The sequence below is a fragment of the Rhincodon typus genome, chromosome 15 (genome assembly GCF_021869965.1).
Source record: "Rhincodon typus isolate 14 chromosome 15, sRhiTyp1.1, whole genome shotgun sequence".
Taxonomy (NCBI): Eukaryota; Metazoa; Chordata; class Chondrichthyes; order Orectolobiformes; family Rhincodontidae; genus Rhincodon; species Rhincodon typus.
In genome coordinates, this window is record NC_063346.1 from 55,483,291 (window position 1) to 55,509,237 (window position 25,947).

Genomic DNA, 25,947 nt, shown 5'->3' on the forward strand with positions numbered 1-25,947 from the left:
ATGCCGCTTGGCCTGCTGTGTTCATCCAGCTCTACACCTTGTTATCTCGGATTCTCCAGCATCTGCAGTTCCTACTACCAGCTGAGGAGTTGCTGTGGTAGCGTACACTTTTACAAGTCTGGAGTTACAGAGTGGTGGTAATGGTGCTGATTTCCTTCCATCATTTGGCTGACAGCATTCTCTCCATCTCTTACTGCCTGCTATTGTCATATGTTGGGACTCGAACCCAGAGCTCCTGGCTCAGAGGCAGGTAGGCTGCCCACTGTGCCACATGACCTGCCCCCATACGCCACTAAAGGTGGCTGTTGCATTGACTTGAACATTGCAAGTAATTAATAGCCTCTGCCTGCTGATTGAATGCAGTTATTTGAGATATAGTTTACCGTGGCCTTTGGTTTCAGTATTTCCACAGAGGATGTTGAATATAGATCTGAGATGACTTTTATGTAAAACAAAAGCCCTTTTTTAGCCTGTAGAATGGTTCTGTGCTTAAGATTTCCAGTAGGGTGGCACAGTGGCTAGCACTGCTGCCTCATAGTGCCAGGGACCTGGGTTCAAATCCACCCTCAGGTGACTGTGTGTGGAGTTTGTACATTCTCCCGGTGTCTCTCCGGGTGCTCCAGTTTCCTCCCAGAGTCCAGAGATATGCAGGCTAGGGTGGATTGGCCATGCTAAATTGCCCCATAGTGTCCAGGGATATGCAGGCTCGGTGGGTTAACCACAGGAATTTTTTAAAAATTCATTCACAGGATGAGGGCGTCGCTGGGTAGCCCAGCGTTTATTGGCCGGAGGGCAGTTATGAGTCAACTACATTGCTGTGGGTCTGGAGTCACATGTAGGCCAGACCAGGTAAGGATGGCAGTTTCCTTCCCTAAAGGACATTAGTGAACCGGATAGGTCTTTCCACCAATCGACAATCATCATTAGACTCTTAATTCCAGATATTTATTGAATTCAAATTCCACCATCTGGGGTACAGGCCAGGGGGTGGGTATGGGTGGGATGGTCTTCGGAGGATCGGTATGGACTTGATGACCAAATGGCCTCTTTCCACGCTGTAGGGATCCTATGATTCAATGACTGGAGATGCCAAGGTTGAAAGAGTAGCCTGTTTTATAATGTAAGAAATGAGTCTCTGATCCATCTTCTAGAAGTATAGAGAAAGCCCTTATCACTTTACGCATAATGCCATATAATTTATCATTTTATGCTGTTCTTTTCCCTGTTTTATTGAACTTAGTTTGCTGTCTGTGCCAATTGAGGAATCAGCTGCTGATACACTCAGTGTTTGTGCAGAAGATGGAATTGTCGGTTGTGTTCTGTGAGTCTTGCCATTACTTTCTTAGACACAGGATGGATAGGCTCTCCAATGTTACTGTCCTCTCTCTGACCAGCACATCCAGCATCGAGGCACCAGTTATTGTTAATCAGCAGCATGAGGTAAACCACATAATCCCCATGTCTGATATGAGACTTCCAAAACCTCCACTGAGCTTTGTTATGGTAAGCAGTTACCACGAGGGCAGAAGAAATACTTCAAGGACACCCTCAACGCCTTCCTGAAAAGGATGTGATAACCCCACCACATCAAGGGAATCTCTAGTTCAAGAGCCAAGCTGGAGAAGAAACAGCCGCAAAAGTACCAATCATTTTCAGCATCTGGACAGGTCGCGATGCAGATCAATTGGGTGTGGATCTAGCATTGGATTATTTTATCATCTGGGGTCCAGATTGGAAGGAACTTGTCTTCAGAATCCCACGAGCTAACTAAAGAGGGGAAGATGACCACTGGATGGAAAAAGGAACGCTCCAGATGTTTTGTCTTCCATTGGATCTGGGCATCACTGGCAAACAACATTCCCTCTATGCTGCGTGCAGCCGCTCTAATGGTATATGTGCACGGTGATTGGTGTGCCAACAGAGATTGTAGCATCGAATCCTGGTTATTGGAAGTTATTGACCTCGGAGGTCCATGCAGAAGAAAATAAAGTTAGAGGGAATGCTACTGTCAAGCCAGCATTTATTGACCATCTCAAATTGGCCAGCTGCCGCAGTGAAATTTGAACCCATGCTCCCAGAGCATAATCCTGGGTCTCTGGATTCTTCATCCAGTGAGGTTATCGCTAGGCCACCATTGTCCCCTATCGTAGGGGCATGACGTCTACTTGTGTTGTATTGGTGGTGCACAACCCATGTCAGTGGGTCTGCAGCGGGTGAATTTTTAAAAAATTCACTTGTAGGATGTGGGCATCGCTGACTGGGCCAACATTTTTTATTGCCCACCCCTAGTTGCCTTTGAGAAGGTGGTGGTGAGCTGCCATCTTGAACTGCTACAGTCCACCTGCTATAAGGTTGACCCACAGTGCCTTAAGGGAGGGAATTCCAGGATTTTGACCCAGCAACAGTGAAGGAATGGCGATGTATTTCCAAGTCATGATGGTGAGTGGCTTGGAGGGGAATTTGAGGGTAGTGGTGTTCCCATGTATTTGCTCCCTTGTCCTTCTAGATGGAAGTGCTCATGGCTTTGGAAGGTGCTATCTAAGAACCTTTAGTGAATTTCTGCAGTGCATCTTGTAGATAGTACACGCTGCTGCTACTGAGCATTTCTGGTGGAGGGAATGAATGCTTGTGGATGTGGTGCCAATCAAGCGGGCTGCTTTGTCCTGAATGGTGTCAAACTTTTTGTGTGTTGTTGGAGCTGCACCCATTCAGGCAAATGAGGAGTATTCCATCACACACCTGATTTGTGCCTTGTAGGTGGTGGACAGGCTTTGGGGAGTCAGGGGATGGGTTGCTGGCCGCAGTATTCCTAGCCTCAGAGCTGCTTTTGTAGCCACTGTTTTTATGTGGTGAGTCCAGTTGAGTTTCTGGTCAATGGTAACCCCCAGGATGTTGATAGTGGGGGATTCAGCGATGAAAATACCGCTGAATGTCAAGGGGCAGTTCTTAGATTGTTTCTTATTGTAGGTAGGCATTGCCAGGCATTTGTGTGGTGTGAATGTGACTTGGCACTTGTCAGCCCAAGTCTGGATATTGTCCGGATCTTGTTGCATTTGAACATGTACCACTTCTGTATCTGAGGAGTCACGAATGGTGCTGAACAATCATCGGCGAACACCACTACTCCTAACCTTGTGATGGAGGGAAGGTCATTGAAGAAGCAGCTGAAGATAATTGGGCCTAGGACACTAGGCCTGGAAACCAGGCAAGCACTTGTGGGATTTCTATCACTGTCAGAACAGTCACCATTCAAAGCAAGATTGACTGACTACCACCTCGTGATAAGTGGCTCTACCATATCCTGGGACTAATAATAAAATCCAACTCAAGTGATAGGGTTTGCTACTGCCCTAATGTTTTGGAAAGCCAACCTCCTGCTCCTAATCATAATTATAACAAAAATTTGTTGTGGTTGGCTTCATGGAGTAGTCAATTTTTACAATTTTGTCTTTGTTAATGACTTGTATTGGTTCAATCTTTGTAAGAGCATGACTGATGTAAAATGTTGCGTGATAAAATCTACAATACGTGGCACCTTTTGACTGAATTACTCAAGTCTTTCTTTTGTGAACTGTCACCCTCCCTGCTCACCTGGAAACCCCTCACTGGATTTATTCACTTGGCTGTTTCCCATGTGTAAGTCTAGCTGGTACATATGAATGCGTTTGTTATGTGCTACTGGGTAGAATTTGACCATGTCTACACAATCAGTAACCTTTTTTGGGGGAAAGGCGTTGAATGTTGCTGAGAAACCCTGGTTTCTGTCAGCTTCTTCATGCCATTCTTCTGAAACGTGACTATCCAAAGCTGCTCTCTTGATCAACTATAGAATAAATGTGGTGGAACACAGTCATGATTGATGCTGTGCTGTATATTGTATCTACACTTGTTTTGCAATGAAATCTTTCAAACATTTGAAACTTCTGATGTTTCTCAAGCCTTATCAGTTGCCCAGTTTGTAGGTGCAGACCTGCTTTGGATCCATAAACCTGGTAGATCGTTGCCAAATATCTATGCTGCGTGTGTGTGTGTGTGTGTGTGTGTAAATCTGATGCTGCTTTCTCCTGACAACCCTCAGTCAACAGCACTAAAACAAATTACATTGTTGTTCTTCTGACTGTCTGTGTGAACACTCAAGTGTCTGAGTGGTTGTCCATATTTGGCACTGCACTTCAAAAAGAGGTCATTCTCTGTACCTGCAGGGGTAAGGTAGGAGACAGAGGTTAATAGTGGAGGGTTGCTTTTTGGACTGGAGGTCTGTGACCTTCCAGATGTTTATAAAATCATGGATAAGGTGAATAGCCAAGGTCTTTTCCCAGGGTAGGGGAGTCCAGAAATAGATGGTGTAGATTTAAAGTCAGAGGGGAAGGTTTTAAAGGGACCTAAGTGGTAACTTTTTCATGCAGAGGGTGGTGCGTGCATGGAATGAGCTGCTAGAGGGAGTGTTGGAGGCTGGTACAATTACAACATTTAAAAGGCAACCGGATAGGTACATGAATAGGAAGGGTTTAGAGGGATTTGGGCCAAATGCTGGCAAATGGGATTAGATCAGTTTAGGCTATCTAGTCGGCATGAATGAGTTGGACCAAAGGGTCTTTCCCTGTGCTATACATTTGTATGACTCTAAGTTGCTATTTCTAACAACACAGCTACCAATATCTGCGACGTCATTGCAACTGGGTGCCTTGCTTCGCCAATCCCAGGGACAGTTAAGAGTCACACATTGCAGGGGCAGCAGATTTCCTTCCCTAAACCACGTGGGTTTTTACAACGACCAGTGACCATTACTGGGATTTATTGAAGATATCTTTAAATTCCAACAGCTGCTGTGGTGAACCTGCATCCCTAGATCATTGATCTGGGCTCTGGATTCCTCTTCCATTGGCTTTTCCATTATACCATGGACTCCCCCACCCCCATCCACCCTCCAAGTGCAAAAGCCTTTGCTATAACTGGAAAAGCCAATGCTGTTTCACGCTTGTTTGAGTAGTTTTTAATCTCCGATGGAACAGTGAGGAAGGTGAGTCCTACATATCTGCATAGGCTTGACGTGAAGGTTGGATTCTGCACAGTGACCACGCACAGACAAGAAAGAGTGCACAGGATACCATCAGAAAATTCACCCTTCCCATTACTGGCTCCGGTCTGTACCATTTACAAGATGCAGCGTGGAAATGTGCTAAACAGCCATTGTCAGTACCTTCCAAACCCTTGACTTCTACCATCTAGAAGGATGAGAATACACCGTCACTTGCAAGTTTCCCTCCAGGTCACACACCATCCTGACTTGGAACCAAATCACTGTGCCTTCATTGTTAATGGTCACAATTCTAGAACTCCCTCCCTTACAGTACTGTGGGTCTGCCCACTCCAGGTAAACCTAAAACCTCTCAGCCTACCACCTTTTCTATGCCAAGTAGGCATTTGGCTTTATCAATGACATCAATAACCATGAAAGAGTTAAAAAAGAATATGAATTTAAGTGGTGAGCAGCAACTGAAAGAGGTTCAGAGGAAAAATATCCACCATCGTAACGATAAAACAGGCAAGAAAGGTTGTGTTGGAGGGATATGACTGAAACGAAGTATTGTCAGTGATGTATCTGAGTACAGGCTGCTGTACTTCAGTTACAACATGTCAGGCTTAGGAACTGTAATATGCCCAGCTTTTTTGTGCCACACATAGCTGTAAAATATACCTAATCAGGTATATAGGGCAGGAAGAAGCTATTCTGTATGAGTACTGGCAATTCCTTTTCGGTTTCAGACACATTTAAATTCTCTTTCCCTAGGGCAAGTTTGGAGAAGTGTTTCTCAGCCTTTACTATTCAAATTGGGTAATTTGTCTGAAAGTATGGAGACTTTAACTCAGTCAACAATAATCTACCACATAAAGGATAACATTCAACTTGAGCCAGCTCCAGTTTGCACTGGAGTTTTGTGGAATTTTCGTGATTATTTTCTTTGTTCCACGGAGCTCTAGCTAAGACTTGTATCCATTTACTTCTGCAGTATATAATCATATCTATTTACTTGTCCATTTTATAAATTTATTTGACAGCTCGTAGCTTAAAAGCTGCTCCAGAAACAATCGGAATATTAATGAAGTGTTTACCCTGCTGCCAAACGTGAGACACAAAATTGAAGCAGCAGTCTAAATGCTCCAGCAGTTTTTTTTTGACTTGATTTATTCTTCACTCCAGCTTCCCAGATCGAAGCAATGTCGACATTGCAGCCTTGCCCATAGAATCGGTCTGAAACACTGGAGATGGGGAATAAATTAAGTTAAAGACCATTGAATAAATGGGACAGTGGCAGCATGGAATGAGGTTGCCTGAATGACAGGAAACTGTATTTTATGGTAGTTTTTCGGACTGGTGGAGCTTCCGTGGGATGGACCCACACCAAGCCCCTGCTGTGCTTTAACTACACTAATGACCAAGACTTGAATGTGCAGGGAACAATTTCAAGATGTGCAGCTGTCACAAAACATCAAAATATTGTGATTTGGGAGGAGTACAGTGATAGACTGAACGAGGGCAGAGATAGTGGAATGGGCAGAAAAGTGGCAGATGGAATTTGATTTCAGGTAATTAATGAATTTAAAAGAGACGTGTGAAGTGTTTGTGTGAAGATTGGAGAAGCTGGGATAAAATGAGATAAGGAGGAGATGCTCGAAATCAGGAGGGGATCTGGACAGTGAAACAGTTCCCATTGCCAGATGGATTGAGAACGAGACAATGTAGAATTAAGGTGACTGGCAAAAGAAACATTTTTTTTATGCCGCGAGTGTGTGGGATCTGCAATGCCCTGCCTGAGAGCATGGTGGAAGCAGATTCGATCAAAAGAGAATTGGATAATTACCTGAAGGGAAAAGACTTGCAGAGGTACAGGGGAAAGGCAGGAGAATGGGAGTTGCCCCCATCTATCCCCACAGCCCTGCAATGTTTTTCCTTTTCAAATTGTATTCAGTAAAATGGACAAACCAAGTTGCATCGAGGACGTAAGTAAGAGTCTATGAGGAGGGAGAGGAAGAAGAATCATCTGTTTCTTGTGGAAATCTTTCAGTAAAGAACGAGGTCTAGAAGTTTCTTTCAGTTTTATGATTTTCGGCATTTTTCCACATATACACATAGTTGTGTTTCTTAGAAGAGGGACAGGGTTAGGATCAGGACTGGATTTGTTTGGACAGGCAGAGAGAAATAAATGTTAATCGGCAGGACAGTAGATAGCCAGAGAATCTCTTCCCCCGCCACCCTCCACCCCTCCTCCATGCCCAGCCAGTTGATCAGCTCACACCACATTTCGCAAGAGTATAATCAAGAACCTGTATGGTTTGGGTGCTCCATGATACTATCTACCCAATCAGATCTCTGGAAATGATGGAATACCGTCCATTTGCCTGGATAAGTGCAGCTGCAGCAACACTCAAGAAATTCAATGCCATTCGGGACGAACCTGGCCACGTTCACTGCCTGGAATATTCATTTCCCGTCTCTACTACCAACATATAGTAGCCGCACTGTATACCATCCACAAAATACATTGTTGCAACTTGCCAAGCCTGGTTTGATAACAAACTTCCAAAGCATGATCCCTACCACCGCCTGTGCATTCCTCTACAGGCAAACATCATCCTGACTTGGAACAATTGCTGATCCTTCACTGTTGCTGGGGCAAAATCTGCAAACTCTCTACATTGCATGAATAGAGTGATTCAAGAGGCATCCCATCATCTCCTTCTCAAGGATAATTAGGGATGGGTAACAAATCAATGCCCATATCCCATGAAGGAATTAACATAAAGTAAATGGGTTTGCCACATGCACATTCTGGGCATTTATATAATTACAATTATATAATTATTTATATTATTTATATAATTACACAAGGACACACCAATCATATTGGTTGGACATGGCATTGGACTGAAAATGACAGCCCTAAGTTCTCCCTCTTCAAGACTGAAAACTTATTCATCAAATAGTTTTTAACTCAATCTAAAGTTTTCTGTAACAGCACCAATTTCTATTGTTGTTTTATTAATAGGTGATCTCCTACATCCTGCACTTTCTATCTATGTCTGACAGGAAGGAAGCATCTTTGGTGAGCAAAGCTTGGTACACTGCCTCTCTGGACCAAAATCTCCAGGTAACTCTCTTTTCAAAACAAAAAGTTGATATACTTTACATTTTGAACGCTCCTCCTGAAGGCACAGACTCTTTCTAGATTACAGCTAGATACGGATTTCTATCCAAATTAACCTTGATGGGATGTAAGATGCAAAAGGTAGGATCCCGCCCGAGCCTGATCTCGTTTTGTTCTGATCTCCCCACTTGTCTGCAGTTTCCAGGAAGTGTTTTTAACTAGCAAGCAGGATCAGGAATGCTATCTGATGCGTTGTTGTTTTTCCTTCTTCCATTTCCAGTCTCAGGAACAATGTAATAGACAATTGAAACACCGCTGCCTCACCAATGGATCAGATAACTCAACACTAATATCCACTCCAGCAGAAACTCCTCATTGACAGGAAGAAGTCCTGTAATACTGTCAAACTGGGAGTGAGACCGAGGAATTTAACTAGACTAGGGGATTGTGGTCAAAAGTGAAGGGACTCCAGTGGATAGTTCTCAAGAGTGTTAAAAATCTTAAATTTCATTTGCTGCATACTATGTAAATGATCATGATTAGGATGGGTGTGTGGGACTATGTTGAGAGATGGTGCGGATCAGAGCCATGTGAGTGGCCATTGTCACTAGGAGTCCCCTTTATGGACAATGCAATGTCAAAAAGGGTGGGGGAAGGGCATCTTCTCTATTTATAGATGCTTTCAAGGGCCAGACAGTGACCATCACCAATAAGACAGAATCTTACCTTTGCCCCCTGATATTAAATGGTTCTACCATCATTGAATCCCCCCTTATCAACATCCTGGGGGTCACCATTGACCAGAAACTGAATCGGACTTGCCATATAAATATTGTTGCTGCAAGAGCAGGTCAGAGCCTAGAAATCGTGCAATGAGTAATCCATTTCTCGACTCCTCAAATCCTAGCCACTATCTACAAGGCATAAGTCAGGAGTGTGATGGAATACTCCCCACTTGCCTGGATGGATGCAGTTCCAGCAATACTCAAGAAGCTTGACACCATCCAGGACAAAGCAACCCACTTGATTGGCACGATATCCACAAATATCCACTCCTTCCACCACCGATGCTCAGTAGCAGCAGTGTCTACCATCTAGAAGATGCACTGCAGAAATCAATCGAGGCTCCTTAGATAGCACCTTCCAAACCCACAACCACTTCCATCTAGAAGAGCAAGGGCAGGAAATACATGGGAACACCAACTCCTGTGAGTTCCTTTCTAATGCACTCACTGACCTGACTTGGAAATATATCGACATTCCTTCATTGTTGTCCTAGATCTCCCTCCCTTATGGTATTGTGGAATTTCCTTGCAGGTGGGGAATGAGTGCCTTTCTTTAATACCTTCTGAAGGCTGCTAGGTCAAATGGACTGCAGCAGTTCAAGAAAGTAGCTCAACTAGGTATGGACAAGAAATGCTGGCCCAGCCAGCTACGCCCACTCCCCATGGATGAACAAAGAAATAGAGAGGTTTGTCTTCCTTCATTGAAACTAAGGCACCTGATATTACCTAGCTTGGAGTACTGCCTGTATTAGAAGACACAGAACTCATCAAAGATCTTCAAAATGTCACTATCTAACCAATGTTTGCTTTCTTGTATAGAAAAACGTTTTCTATCGTCTCCAAGGAACGTACGATTCTCTCGAGTTTGTCAGACACTTGCGGTGGAGACAGAGTCTCTGTGTGGCTCTGAGCAACCTCGATGGCTCGCCTACCTCACGCATGGTCATCCAGAACATAGCTCTCCACCTGGCCCCCCACCTGAAGAGCCTCTTGCTGCGGGATAGCAACATCACCGAGAGCTCCTTCATGGATTTGGTCCCGTCCTGCCGCAGCCTGTGGGGGCTTGATATCAGCTGCTGCAACTGCCTTTTCAAGCCTGGCACCTTGATGGCAGACGAAGAGAGCAAAGCTAGAACGGCGGAAGCCTTGGTCGATCTCCGGGAGCTGAATCTCTCCAACCTGCGGTACCTCTCCGACATGACCTTCAATCGACTTACTGACTGCATGCCCAAACTCAGAAAGCTAGCTCTGGCTGGCTGCCCCATCGTCTTTGAGTTGGATCCCTACCGAGGAGTGAAAACATGCAATTCCCCTCCTACACTGTCACTGACCAACATCCTCTGCTTTATGGACAGGCAGGCGGCCACGCTGAAGTGGTTAAACTTCAGCCGCACCAGTATCACAAGTGAAGCAATACAGTCAGTAGTCCAGGTGCCCGGGCTTCAGCTGGAAGGCCTGGTGCTTCAACACTGCAAGGATTTGACAGACGACGCCGTCTGTGCCATCTGCTCCTGCCAGCCAAGCCTCACCAGCCTGGACCTCACCGGTTGCGCTGAGCTGACTGACAAGTCCGTCTTGGCGGTGGCCAACCTGCAGTTCCTGGAACGTCTCTCCCTGGGTAAGATCCGGCTCATGACAGACCATGGGCTGAAGAACCTGTCCTCCATCCCCACCCTGCGAGCCCTCGACTTGTCTGAGTGTTACCAGGTCAGTGGCCTTGAGCTGGTCAACAGACTGGCCTTGCCATACGCCACACCGACTTTATTCAGTCTCAACTTCAGCTGCTGCACCATGGTGAAAGTAAGTCACACCACCCCCACTGTACTGAACACATAGTAACATCCCTGAATTTTCAACCGGCTTGGGCGTTAACTGGGGCAAGAAAGAGGGAGAAATCTGTGGCAGGAGCTCGTTTTGCCATGAGTTTTCAGCTCTTTTTTATTAAATCTTAGATGTCCAATTCCACTGGAATTAAGGAATGAGTGCATCTCTCTAATGCCTCACCTCTTTCTGAAGGCTTGTTAGCAATCATAGTCGCCCTACTGTGTTGCCTTTGTGGTGATACTGCAGAGTAGGGAATTCCAGGATTTTCACCCAACAGGGATGAATGAAGGAGTGCGTTTGCCCAAAATTGGACTCTTGTTTCTCTTCTCTTCCAGTTCCCAGGCCAGCGACATTGAAATAATGAATGAGGTGGCACCGTAACTCGGTGGTTAGCACTGTTGCCTCATAGCGCCAGGGACCCGAGTTCAATTCCACCCTCGGGTGACTGTCTGTGTGTGGAGTTTGTACATTCTCCCTGTGTCTGCGTGGGTTTCCTCCGGGTGCTCTCGCTTCCTCCCACAGCCCGAAGCTGTGCAGGTTAGGGTGGATTGGCCATGGTAAATTGCCCCATAGTGTCTGGAGATGTGCAGGCTGGGTGGGTTAGTCATGGGAAATGCAGGGTCACAGGGAAAGGATACGGGGGTGGGTATGGGTGCGATGCTGTTCACAGGGTTGGTGTGGAATTGATGGGCCAAATGGCCTGCTTCCACACTGTAGGGATTCTATGATTTAAAAGAAACTATGATTGAAATGGTCAGTGTAGACTCTAATCAAGTGCCAAAATTTGCAGCAGTGATTGTGAATCTCATTGTCCTCCCAGTGGGACTGATTTTAGGGGGGTACTCACTCAAGTGTTTGGTTAAATTTCGTAGGACAGCTGCGTTTTCTCAATGGGGGTGATCCTGTGTGACAGCCTGCGGGAATTGGACCTCACCTCCTGTGTATACATCACTGATTTCAGCATCTCCATTATCGTCAACTACCTGACGGGCCTGACAGTACTACGGCTTGGCTGGTGTAAAGAGATCACGGACAGGGGACTGCTTGGAATGAGCATAGCCAATGACAACTGTCAACTCGACGAGAAGGTTTGCTTTTCGTTACCTGTGATCCTACCGTGACCCCTTGATGTGAGAGCCGCTACTCTCTCGTAGCTTTGATCGATCTTGCGTGCAGACTAGCAACCCTGGCCAGTGAGTGGAGGCTCGTGGTTGTTCCTTGCATGTTAATCTAAAACACATCCACTTGTCCCTTCATTTCTGACTCTGCAAGTGCCCTCGATGTAGTTATTGGTGTAAGATGTTCTGATTTTTATCCTCTCCTTTTCATGCCCCCACCCCCGGGTTCCTTTCTTGCGTACAACATGGAAGGGTGATCTTATTAAAAGAAATTAGATCCTCAGGGGACTTAACAGAGTGGATGCTGAAAGGATGTTTTCTCTTGTGGGAGCACAGGACCCAGGAGAGATGTTTTAAAAATAAGGGGTCTTCCGTTTAAGGCTCAGATGGTCGTGAAGTTTTGGAACTCTCTTCTCCAGAAGCGGCAGAGATAGGTCATCAATACTTTTAAGGCTGAGGTAGATAGATTATTGACTGGTGAGGGAGTCAAAGGTTAGAAACGTGGACGGTAGGAGCAGGAGTAGGCCATGTGATTCCTCAAGCTTGCTCCACCATTCAATATGATCGTTGCTCGATACCCTAATCCTGCCCTCCCTCGCTATAACATGATCTCTTTAGCCACAAGAGCTATTTCTACCTCCTTGAAAACACAATGCTTTGGCCTTAACCACTTTCTGTGGTAGTGAGTTTCACAGGCTCACCACTCTCTGAAGAAGAAATTTCTCCTCATCTCAGTCCTAAAAGTTTACCCCTTTATCCTTAAAATGTGACCCCTGGTTCTGGACTCGCCTTGGCATGGGAACATCCTTCCAGCATCTAATCTGTCTAGTCCTATTAGAATTTTATAGGTGTCTATGAGATTTCCCCCCATTCTTCTATACTCCAGTGAATATAATTCTAACTGACACAATTTCTCCTCATACATCAGTCCTGCCATCCCAGGAATCAGTTTGGTAATCCTTCGCTGCACTCCCTCTATAGCGTGAACATCCATGTTCCTGTACTCGAATCCTCTCGCTATGAAGGCCGACATATAGTTTACCTTCTTTACTTCATGCTGCACCTGCACACTTACTTTCAGTGACTCGTGCACAAGGGAAGTAACGAAGAGGACTGATGAGGGCAGAGCAGTGGATGTGATCTATACGGACTACAGCAAGGCGTTCAAGGTTCCTCGTGGTAGACTGGTTAGCAAGGTTACTTCACATGGAATGCAGGGAGAATGAGCTATTTGGTTACAGAGCTGGCTCAAAGGTAGAAGACAGAGTTTGGCGGTGGAGGGTTGCCTTCCAGACTGGAGGCCTGTGACCAACTGTGTGCCATAATGATCAGTGCTGGATCCCCTGCCTTTTGTCATTTATATAAATGATATAGGTGTGAACATAGCGGGTACAGTTAGTAAGTTTGCAGATGACACTAAAATTGGAGGACAGCGAAGAAGGTTACTTCAGAGTACAACGGGATCTTGATCAGATGGGCCAACAGACTGAGGAGTGGCAGGTGGAGTTTAATTTAGATAAGTGTGAGATGTTGCGTTTGGAAAGGCAAATCAGGGCAGGATTTATACACTTTATGGTAAGGCCCTGGGGATTGTTGCTGAACAAAGAGACCTTGGAGTGCAGATTCATAGTTCCTTGAAAGTAGAGTTGCAGGTAGATAGGATGTTGAAGAAGGCATTTGGTAAGCTTGCCTTTATTGGTCAGTGCATTGAGTATTGGAGTTGGGAGGTCATGTTGGGGCTGTACAGGACATTGGTTTGGCCACTTTTGGAATATTGCGTCCAATTCCGGTCTCCCATCTTTAGGAAGGATGTTGTGAAACTAGAAAAAGTTCAGAAAAGATTTACGAGGGCGTCGCATGAGTTGGAGGCTTTGATCTATAGGGAGAGGCTGAATAGGCTGGGGCTATTTTCCCTGGAGTGTCGGAGGCTGAGGGGTGATCTTTATAGATCTTTTTATAAAAGCATGAGGGGCATGGACAGGGTGAATAGCCAAGGTCTTTTCCCTAGGGTGGGGTGTCCAAAACTAAAGGGCGTAGGTTTAAGGTGAGAGGGGAAAGATTTAAAAGTGACCTAAGGGGCAACTTTTTCACGTAGTAGGTGTTGCGTGTATGGAATGAGCTGCCAGAGGAAGTGGTGGAGGCTGGTACAATGACAACATTTAAAATGCATGTGGATGTGTACACATATACGAAGGGTTTAGAGGGATATGGGCCAAATGCTGGCAAATAGGACTGGATTTATATAGGATATCTGGTCGGCATGGACGAGTTAGACCGAAGGGTCTATTTCTGTGCTGTATATTGCTAAGACTATGACACCCAAGTCTCGTTGAACATTCCCCTCTCTCAATTTACAGCCATTCAAATAATAATCTACCTTCCTATTTTTACTATGAAAGTGGTTAACCTTACCTTTATCCACATTATACTGCATCTGCCCACTCACTCAACCTGTCCAAATCACACTGCAACATCTCTGCATCCTCCTCACAGCTCACTGTCCCCCCCAGCTTTGTGTCATCTGCACATTTGGAGATATTACATTTAGCTCCCCCATCTAAATCAGAAGCATATATTGTGAACAGCTGGGGTCCTAGTACTGATCCCTGCAGTACCCCACTACTCACTGCCTGCCATTCAGAAACTGACCCATTTATTCCTACTGTTTTATTTCCAGTCTGCTAACTGACTTTCTGCCAGTCTCAGTGCATTACCCCCAATCCCATGTGCTTTCATTTTTCACATTGTAGAAACATAGAAAATAGAAATGTAAGGTTATTGAGAGTTTGGGGGGAATGAGCATTTGACGCCTCAATCAGATCAGCCATGATCTTGTTGCCTGCTTGCCATTCTCAAGGGGCTGAATGGCCTACTCTTCCAATCTTTGTGCTCATAAAACTAGAACCAACCAGGAGCAATTTTAATTCAAAGATCACATATTTGAATTATTGATTGATATTTTAAAGGTCCACCACATCTTCAGGAAAGATTTTATGAAGTAAGTCTTAATAATGCACTTAGAAAATCATAGTATGATCAAAGTCAATTTGTGTTTACCAAATTAATTAGAATTTATTTTGAGGACATAATAGGGCAGCTGATAAAGGGGAGTTGGTGGATGAAGGTGAACTTGGATTTCTGAAAGGAGTTTGATAAGGTACCACATGAGGGCTTATGGAGTTGAGAGTTTGTATTAGTATGGACAGGTTAATGCACAGAAAGAAGAGCGAGGAGAATCAGGGGATTTAAAGTTGTCAGGCTGTGACTAATGATGCATTGCAAGGATCAGTGCTGGGGCTGCAGCTATTTACAACGTATATAATGGCTTAGAGGAAAACGTTGACTAAGACGTATCTAATTTTGCTGATGATACAAAGTGGGAATGTAAGTTGTGAGGAGGACTTAGAGGCTGCAGAGAAACAGACAGGTTACGTGAGTAGACAACAAGATAAAACAGATGGAGTATAATGTGAGGAAGTGTATCGTTCACTTGGGCTATAAGAATAGAAAAGCAGACTATTTTTAAAAGGTGTGAAAATTCTAAGTATTAAAGTTCAGAAACACTCTGAAAGAGGGTTAAAACAGTGTGGAGCTGGAGGAACACAGCAGGCCAGGCAACATCAGAGGAGCAGGAAAGCTGACGTTTCAGGTCGGGACCCACCTTCAGAAAAAAATGAGGGAAAAAAAGGGTTGTTTGGTTTCCTGCTTATGACATCATTAGGTTCCAGGAAAAGCCCATGTGACCTGGCATTTTCTGATGAAGGGTCTAGGCCCGAAACATCAGCCTTCCTGCTCCTGTGATGCTGCTTGGCCTGCTGTGTTCATCCAGCTCTGCACCTTGTTGTCTCAGATTTTCCAGCATCTGCAGTTCCTACTATCTCTGACCTGGCATTCAAACAGCTTTGAAGCAAAGAGCAAATTGGAATGCTATTGGAGTTGGGTCAGCCCATGTTTCCTATTTGACAGTTCAGTACAAGAAACACATAGTCAGAATTCAGGTACAGCAAGTAGGAAAGCAAACTGAACATTGGCCTCTTTTTTTCTTTTAGATTTTAGATTTAATTATCATGTGTACTCAAGTACAGAAGTACAGTGAAAAGTGTATAATGTTGCCACATATGGCACCATCTTAGGTACCTAGGTACAAAAAGAGCTTAGGTACAAAGTAGTAAGAGAAACAAGAGTTTAAAATGTTAAACACTACTTCATAGAATAGTGGAAAAATAAAGAAATAGGTAATAGTTTACGTTAAAGTCTTTCGTAGTTTAAACTACAGGAGAAGTTAACACTTCAACAGTCTTTGATCAGTCCTTCACTTATCTCAGTCTGTGGTGAGACCTCAGCTGTCAGTTATCGCTGCTGCCTCTCCAGTCTCCCCAGATGCCTTGGGAACATGCCTGGACAGGATGCGCTCGCACGCCAAGCCAAGACACCAGGCTGAGAGACCAGGAGCCGCTGAAAGCCACCTGCTATGAGATGCCGAGGGACGGGGTGGTGAGCTCCAAGAGGGGGAAAACACTTAAAGGGGGAAAGAAAAGAGAAAAAAAAGGGAAAGAAACGAGAAATAACAGAAGGAGCGGAGGAGCTCTGGTTGGAGCCTCCTACTCTGCCACCATCTTGATTGGTCTTTTGGAAGAGAATTGAAGTATAAGAATAGAGAATTCTCGCTACAATTTTAAGCGTTTCATGAGAGCCTTAGTGGTCTCCTGTCTCCAGTTTTGGCCACTGTACCTAAAGAAGGATATAGCTACTTTGGTAGTAACACAATGGAGTTTCACTGGGTTGGTGCCTTCAATGTGAGGACTGTCCTATAGTGAGCAAGTGAGTAAACTGGGCCTGTACTCCCTGATGTTTAGAAAACCAAGAGGTGATCTCATTGAAAGATTCAAGATTCTGAATGGGCTTGACGATGTTTTATTGAGGTTGGTGGTGCTCGGTGGGAATTACAGAAAATTGAAGCCCAGATATGCGGCCAATCATTTAGGACTGAGATGAAAAATTTCTTTGCTCAAAGGGTTGTAAATCTGGAATTGTCTAACCAATGTAGGTGCTCCATAGCTGAGTATAGTAAAGATTGAGATTGATTGGTAGATTTTTAATCTATGAGGGAATCAAGGGTGTGGGAGTGTCAGGAATGTGGAGTTGAAGCAGAGGATCATAATGATCATATTAAATGATAAAGCAGGCTCAGTCATAGAATCCCTTCAGTGTTGAAGCAGACCAGTCGGCCCATCGAGTCCACACCGACCCACCAAACAGCATCCCAACCTATCCCCATAACCTTACATTTCTCATGGCTAACCCATCTAGCCTGCACATCCCTGGACACGCTGGAACAATTTAGCATGGCCAATCCACCTAATCTGCATATCTGTGGACTGTGGGAGGAAACTGGAGCACCCGGAGGAAACCCACACTGACAGTGGCCCGAATGTGGAATCGAACGTGGACCCCTGGCGCTGTGAGGCAGCAGTGCTAACCACTGAGCCACCGTGCTGCCCTCAAGAAGCTAAGTGGTCTATTCCTGCTTTTTCTTCTGTTCTTAAACATTGAAATATTGAAGGCATAAGTACATGACCACACCTTACTTACAGTAAGAAGAAAGTAAACGTCTACTGTGATCTTTATGCAGTCTTTCTTTGGATGGATTGTTTGTAAACCTAAAGCAGTTATGTTCCTTTTTTTACTTTATGTAACAGATCTTCCAATTTTAAACGCACTATATTTTCAGGTTTATAGTAAGTATATAAATTAAGAGCTTTAAGCTTCAGTGTTGATATTTTTTGAACAGGGTGAAAACCCATGAGCTTTGGAAAGCATGCATTTTATTTTATACGATGTCTCTTTAAAAATAAAATGGTTTTGGAGCACTCTGCAAGAGGGTTGATTGGTTTCCTGCTTATGACATCATTAGGTTGCAAGAAATGTCCATATGACTTGGCATTCAAACAGCAAAGAACAAATTGGAGTGGTACTGGAGTTGGGTCAGCCCATGTTTCCTATTTGATGGTTCAGAACACACCGAAAATTTGAGGAAGGAGGAAACGAGTGAGGTTCGCTCTGACTGGAACTGTCTTCTGTTTGGCAGGCTTCGGATCTGCTGTTGCAGCATGTTTCTGCAAATGGAGAAGCTGTGTCACTGTGTGTGTTACACAGCCAGAAGGAGCTGGGTGCAAGTTAGAGTGATCAAGGGATTGTGGATTAGACAACACCCATTGCTGCTGTCTGTGTTGCCACTGGATCATAGCCGGAGAAGGAGTCTCTGGGGATTCGGTGCCAACTAGACTGTTGTGACTCAAATGAGAGAAGATTAGCTGATATGTGCCTTGCCAATGATAATCATCTGCAGGTCTGGCAGCATCTGTGGAGGAGAAAACAGAGTTATCGTTTCGGGTCCGGTGACCCTTCCTCAGAACTGATGGTGGCTGGGAAAACGTCAGTTTATATGCAGAAAATAGGGAGGTGGGTGGGGTAAGGAGTAAACGATAGGATAGAGCCCAAAGGGAGAGAAAGACAGTTGGACAGACAAAGGAGTTGCTAACGATCAGGCTGGGAGGGTGAATAGTTGTTAATGGGGACTGTTAGTGACTAACAACAGGGAGTGTGTAGTGGCAGGCTATGTGGTAACAAGGCCCGTTGTCGACAGGGCCCTCAATCGGGTCCGACCCATCTCCCGCACTTGTACCCTCACCCCTTCTCGTCCTTCCCGCAACAGTGATAGGGTTCCCCTTATCCTCACCGATCATCCCACCAGCATCCACATCCAGAAGATCATTAGATGCCATTTCCGCCACCTCCAGCAAGATGCCACCACCAGACACATATTCCCCTCTCCTCCCTTGTCCGCCTTCCGCAGGGACCGTTCCCTCCAGGACACCCTGGTCCACACTTCCTTCACCCCCAACACCTCCCCACAGCCCTATGGCACCTTCCCCTGAACCGGCAAAGGTGCAACACCTGCGCATTTACCTCCTCCCTCCCCAGTATCCAAGGGCCCAAACATACCTTCCAGGTGAAGCAACACTTCACCTGCACTTCCAAGAATCTAGTCTACCGCTTTCGCTGCTCACAATGTGGTCTCTACATTGGGGAAACAAAGCATAGACTTGGCGACCGCTTCGCAGAACATCTACGTTCTGCTCGCAAAAAAGACCCTGAACTACCCGTTGCCTGCCACTTCAATGCACCACCTTGCTCCCTGGCCAACATCTCTGTCTCCGGCTTGCTACAGTGTTCCAGTGAAGCCCAGCGCAAGCTGGAGGAACAACACCTCATTTTCCGCTGGGGACCCTGCAGCCTTCTGGACTAAATATTGAGTTCAATAATTTTCAGGCCTAAACTCTCCCATGTCCCAGCCCCCCCACCCCACACACCAGGCCTTGTTTCCACATAGCCTGCCACTACACACCCCCTGTTGTTAGTCACTAACAGTCCCCATTAACAACTATTCACCCTCCCAGCCTGATTGTTAGCAACTCCTTTGTCTGTCCAACTGTCTTTCATGCTCTTTGGGCTCTATCCTATCGTTTATTCCCTACCCCACCCACCTCCCTATTTTCTGCATGTAAACTGACATTTTCCCAGCCACCATCAGTTCTGAGGAAGGGTCACCGGACCCGGAACATTAACTCTACTTTCTCCTCCACAGATGCTGCCAGACCTGCTGAGCTTTTCCAGCAACTTTGTTTTTGTTCCTGATTTACAGCATCCGCAGTTCTTTTGGCTTTTTATCATCTGCAGGTATTTTGATTAAAGTTGGAAAGAGAGTGAGATTGCATGCGGTCACGGATTTGAACGGGAAGTAATGTGAGTGCTTGTATCTATATGAAGCATATCTTTGTATCGACTATTTAAAACGAAATTTACCACTTGCTTTGAAATACCCTTTGCCTGTTAGCTATGTCCTAATTATGTTGATTTTAGTCCGCTTTTTACAGTAAAAGTTTTAAATAGAATCTTGTTCAGTGGTTCTCTTTTTGCTGGCACTGTGGGAATTTTTAAACGTTTTTGTAAGTGGTCAGCCTCTGTGGGAATTGCAATGACAGTTCTTTCTGGGTACAGCTGCTATGCATCAATAAAACTAATAAATCTGTCACAGTTTGTGATAACTGTCAGGATTGGGGGAGGTGGTTAGAAATGCCTGAAATGAACTCTATATATTGTACGCTGTGACCAGTAGCTCACTGCACTGTCACCAATAAACTTGTTGAAACCTGAGTTAAGGCTGTCACAGACCAATGTCCTCTGCTGCAAATTTTCTAAGGATTACAGACTTATGCATCAATATGGGATTTGAAGATTAGAAATAATATGTTTTTAGAATGTGGAACTTGCTACCATGAAGGGGTCTTTAAAGAGAGGAGCACACATAAGATGAAATTAGATAAGTACTTGAGGAAGAAACAAAGGACTATGTTGACATGGTGTGCTGAGGTAGTTTGGACAAGGCTCATGTTGAGAATGAACGCTGGTATAAACCTGTTGTTCTGAATGGTCTGTTCCCTGTCACAAGTATTATGTAATCACATTTTCGAATATAATGATTGAATGTCACTTATTGATCAACAAACGATATATATTTCCCTTTCCAGGGTGATAATGAGCAAGTGTTTAGTGGGACATTTTGCTAACTGGAATTTTTTGTTGCTTCTCCCAAACTTCAGGACAAAAAGGCCCAGATTATTACTGAGTCTGAACTGAAGATTTCCAAAGAGAAAGACGGAGCTACGCTGAGATCACTGATGTGTCTTAAGGAGCTCTGTTTGACTGCATGTACGAAACTAACAGACACCAGCATAACCAAGGTACTCCATGCCGAGCACTGCTGAGGTTGTACTTCATAGGTCACGCTCCAGTAAAATGGAATAGAGTGAGTAAAATAATTACACATGAATGTAGTATTGGAATGTTGCAACATTGAAGGCTATCAGCCCATCAGAATTGTGGACTCTTTGAAATAAAACTGCCTAATTAGAGCTGATCTTGAAATCAATTTCCTAGCCCCACAAATATTTCCTTTTCAAGTGCCTATATGCTTCCTCTGTGGGGATCAGTTAGCTCAGTTGGCTGGATGGTTGGTTTGTGATACAGAGTGACACCAATAGCACAAGTTCAGTTCACTGAGATAACCATGACAGACTCTCCTCTACATTTGGACTTCTCGCTACTTCTTGGTAAAGTCTTCATTCTAATCAAATACTGACCCAACTCGTTCTTGACGCAGTCAATTGATAGAGCAGTCACTCAATTTGCTAATGGGTCTGTTGCTTTAGTCCACTATGTTATGTGGCTAAAATAATATGTTTTTAGTTTTAATATTGTGCAGAGTTTGGTATATGTCCTTGAAGTCATAGGATTGAAATACATACAAGCGTTCAAATACTGGTATTATTTGTTATATCATTAGAGTATAGTTATATTGTGTAGTTAGTACTGCTGCCTCACAGTGCTGGGGACCCGGGTTCAATTCCATCTTTGGGCCACTGTCTGTGTGGAGTTTGCACGTTTCCTCCCGCAGTCCAAAGATGTGCAGGTTAAGTGGATTAGGTCATGCTACGTTGCCCCATAGTGTTCAGGGACATGCAGGCTACGTGGATTAGCCATGGGAATGTGGGGTTATGGTAATAGGGTAGGCGGATGGGTCTTCGGAGAGTTGGTGTAGACTCGATGGGCCGAATGGCCTCTTCCCAAACTGTAGGAATTCTATGATGTCCATGTCATTAGGGATTATAGAGTGATCAAAGTCCAACATTTCCCCAGAACTATAAACCGGCTCTGGTTCTGAGCTTTGCTTGGTAGTTGAAAGCAAAATGCCCAAATCACCCTTTTCATCTCTTATCCATGTCCATTGTATCAGTTCTGCTTTCACTAGAAGAATGCTAAATGTAGCTTTGTTGATGTTCTGTATAGAATTAAGATAATCCATTGATTTCTAACCTGAGTTCTTCAAATTTATGTTGCCATTAACTTAAACCTCTCACGAAATAATCTATTCTTACCCTTTGTCTTCTCTTTCAATATATGTGCTACCTTGCATGTACCTCCATCCATAACCAACTGGCATCCTTAGGCCAATGTACTTAATTAGTGCAGATCCTTACGTTTCTTGGCAGTGGAGGGAAGAGAGTGACTTCATTAAAATGCATATTGTGACCCACACCTGAACCAGATGGGTGTTATGGGAATTTGACAATGGTTACAATTAGGCAAGCTGTTTATTCTAGATTTTATTGAATTCAAATTTCACCATCTGCCATGGTGGGATTCCCTAGCATGTGGGCTTGCTAGTCCACCACCATTACCACTGCACTGTCACTTCCCTGATGCTAACCAGAAGGAGAAATTGAATCTGACCTAGCATGATTTCCTTTTGAATTGCTTCCTTAGGAAATCCGCTTTCAGGAGCTGAAGACCTTGTCACTGAACATGGTCCATGAGATAACAGACGAGAGTGTGGTCTCAATTGCAGAGCATTGCCGTAGCTTAGAAGGGCTTTCCCTCAACCACTGTGGCCAACTGACTGACCAAGGCTTGATAGCTGCTGCAAACCACATGAAGAGGCTTACAAACCTTGAAATCTCCTGCTGCGATAAGATCACCAGCCAGTAAGTCACAATAGTTTGAAAGTAAAATTAAGTATTCAGACATTTGCTGTGCCTGAAGTGCGGTTTGACTCCAGTTATATCATTCTGGATGACTTAGTATACAAAGGCCATGTATTGGAAAGGACAAAGAGGTCTGCTTTTAACCCGGTGCTTGCATCTGAGTCAGAACATTGTCCAAAGACTTGAGCATATGTTCGAGGCTGACACTTGCAGTGTACAATACTACATTGTCAGAGAGGTGCTGCCCTTCTGAAGCAATGTTAATCTTCTCTGATATATGTAAGCAAAGGAGGTAACTTCTCTCAGGTGTTCTGATCAATATTTATTCCTTAACTTCTGGCACCAAAATTCTGATCAGTACTTTGTAATTTGTGGGGGCTGACTGTACAGTTTTTGCTGGTACATTTCCTACAATGCAACTGTGATGACACATCAGACGTATTGGTTGTAAAATACTTTGGGATGCCCTGCCACTGAGAACGGCACTATGTAAATGCAAATGTCTTATTTTTGCATTCTACCAGAGCGCATAAGGTGTCATTTTTTGAAGCAGGATTTTGCTGCCTTGGTAAATAGCTCAGGAAATTCACAGGTTCAATACCCAGTCTGTGCAGAATCAGCCAATAACAGCCTAGATTGCAGTCTTGAACGTTACACTTTTCCTCAGCATCACTAAGCCAAGCAGGCAAACACCAGTGATGGTACCTACTGCTGCTTCTCAGGCAGCAACCCACCGTTTCATATCCAGGAAGAATGGCGTCTCGTTTCCCTCCCTCTCGCACCCTGGGCCGAATAATCTGTATGTGGATGTAGTACCTGCCCTTGTGAGCCAATCCAGACTATGGCATCGTTAAGTATAAGAAAGATCGTGAGTAAATCCGGGAAGGAATTTGGGAGAACTTCCTTTACCCAGAGAATGGGGAGAATGTTACCACGTGGAATAGCTAAAGCAGCTGGCATATGGAAAACAAAAATGGAAATTGCTGGAAAAGCTCAGAATCTGTGGCGAGGAAATCAGAGTTAACGGGTGAGTTCTGAGGAAGGGTCACCTAACCCGAAATGTTAAGTCTGATTCCTTCCACAGACCTGCTGGCAGACCTGAGCTTTTCCAGCAACTTCTGTTTTTGTTTCTGAATTACAGCATTCTTTGGTTCTTTTGGTTTTTTAATTTAGCATACAGGGAAGCATGACTCAGCACAAAAGGGATTAAGAAAAAGATTTTCTTAAAATTGGATGAAGTGCATCTTGCAGGAAGTCTTCTGGAATCCATCAACACTATCATAGACCTGCTTTTTTTTTATTATTCATTAACGAGATGAGGGTGTCGCTGGCTAGACAGCATTTATTGCCCATCCCTAATTGCAGTTCAGAGTCAACCACATTACTGTGGGTCTGGAGTCACGTGTAGCCCAGACCAGGTAAGGATGGCAGTTTCCTTCCCTAAAGGACATTAGTGAACCAGATGGGTTTTCCCAACAATTGACAATGGATTCCTGGTCATCATTAGACTCTTAATTCCAGATATTTATTGAATTCAAAATCCACCAACTGCCGCGGTGGGATTCGAAACCCGGTCCCCAGAACATTATCTGGGTCTCCGGATTAACCAGATAGTCCAGTGATAATACCAATTAGCTATCACTTCCCCGGTGCTGCAAAATTCAATGTAATTTTATACTTATGTTTGTCATCTCTCCTTCACACGGTTTCACCTTCCCAGGGCACTGGAAGTCCTCGTGCAGGAGTGTAAGTGGCTGAGGAGTCTGGATGTTTCCATGTGTGGTGGGCTGACGATCAGAGACATCGAGCGACTTCAGCTAGCTCACCCCAGGCTCACCAGCATTAAGGCCAAATATCTGGAGGAGCAGACCATTTCCTCACTCTTGGAGTGAGACTGGATAGCCGAGTTGGAGCTGGACCTGGAGAACACAGCTTAGTCCCTGTGCAGCTGAAACCAGGCGTAACGCAACATTCAGCAATCAGCTTCCAGCACAGCTAATTTTTTTGAATGTGTGTTGCTTGGGTTTGATGAAGTTAAGATGCAGAAAGGTGAGTGTGGAGCATGCTGTGTGAAAATCAGTGTGTTTTGTTTTACTTTAGTCCTGGAGTTGTATACTGCAGTCAGGGACTGGACATTTGTCATTTTGTTTTCTAACTTATTCTCAATCGTTTCCTACCTCATCAGAAATTCTTTATGTTCTAAATTGAAAGCACCCAATTTCAGCTATTGTTTCATTCTTATTGGAAGATTGGCGAGTTGACTAGCAGGCTGCACCTCCTGCTGGACTTTAAGCCTGGCACCCATCGCTGTTTCCAGCAGAGGTAGCTACTGTTCCCTGACCCCAGTAGAGCTGCTACACCCTGCCACCCACCTCCATCTCTAGAAGACGTGCTGCTGCATCCCATTACCCTTCGCTGTTTCCAGCAGAGCGAGGTTCTGTATCCCTGCCACCCATCCTCGGCTTTAGCACAGCAGGAGAATGGGGCAGAAAGTGCAAAGAGAAAGCCCAGTGAAGGTGTTTCTTTGAGCAAGTTCAGTAATAGCTTTTTTTTTGTAAAACAGATCTATGTCCTGTTAAACATCATTGAGCCTCCAAAGAGGAACTGAACAGATCTTGAATTCCCATGTGATGAAACTGAACTTTTACCCACACTTCTTTCCACCTTGATTTTTTGACTCCAATTTGCTATGTACATATTCACCCTGTCCTTTATCCAGAGTCAGGTTAGACTTGACAGACTGTACCGCAGAGGTACTCAGGCAGTTCTTCTTACTAAAAGGTATCTCTGAGATTGAAGCAAATGTCATGGCCTCACTTTCGGCCGTGGCTCAATTGATAAAGGAAATAATGCCCAAGATTAAATTAGTATCTTCGGTGGTGTTTGATCTTTGTGGGTTTTGGATGGTACTTCTGACCCCAGTACAGTTTAAAACTCACATCCTACTGAGTTGTCGGAGTGCAAGTTCCTTTGACTGCTTGATATTTGCCTCATTACTGTGCATGTTGCACTACAAATCTGCCAGCAGCTATGTTGACAGGATTCAGTACTAAAGTTGTACCCTTATGTGTTATTTAAGGTTGAATTTTTTTAAAATGTTCAAATCTTGCTAAACGTTTGCTTCCGTTGTGTTCTTGATGGGAAACTGAATTTAATTTTTAAGCAGCTCGACTGTGTCGTTGCAGTGAGCTCAAAGTTGGGGCTGTTCTTGCCCCATGGGTCACTTACTCTGATAAATCTGTTTTGTTTAAAATAAAGCTTGCTTAACTGTAGCCTTTTGGCTTGGCTTAAGGAGGATGCAATGCAATTGTGAAGCACCATATCCCATCTCACCTGTTGCTCCTTTCCTGATGATGTGTATGTATAACAAAATTAAAAGCATGTAAGATATCTTTCACAGCATCACCCAAACCTCAGGGGTAAAGGCTACATCACTGCAGGTTCCCCTCCAAGTCTCACACCATCCTGA

The 25,947-nt window shown here is 44.5% G+C and overlaps 1 protein-coding gene across 3 annotated transcripts in view; it reads left to right on the forward strand.

Moving 5' to 3' along the window:
- lrrc29 (leucine rich repeat containing 29) overlaps positions 1 to 25,683 on the forward strand; it is a 30,784-nt gene extending 5,101 nt beyond the window's left edge. For 2 of the 3 annotated variants that reach the window (XM_048605850.1, XM_048605851.1), the window contains exons 3-8: positions 8,049 to 8,150; positions 9,752 to 10,732; positions 11,629 to 11,844; positions 20,538 to 20,678; positions 22,261 to 22,478; positions 24,199 to 25,683. In XM_048605850.1, coding sequence (XP_048461807.1) covers positions 8,049 to 8,150; positions 9,752 to 10,732; positions 11,629 to 11,844; positions 20,538 to 20,678; positions 22,261 to 22,478; positions 24,199 to 24,370 — 1,830 coding nt within the window. In that variant the 3' untranslated portion in view covers positions 24,371 to 25,683. The remainder of the gene's footprint in view (positions 1 to 8,048; positions 8,151 to 9,751; positions 10,733 to 11,628; positions 11,845 to 20,537; positions 20,679 to 22,260; positions 22,479 to 24,198) is intronic. The other variant, XM_048605852.1, reaches the window with a different exon arrangement.
- The last annotated feature ends 264 nt before the right edge of the window (positions 25,684 to 25,947 follow it).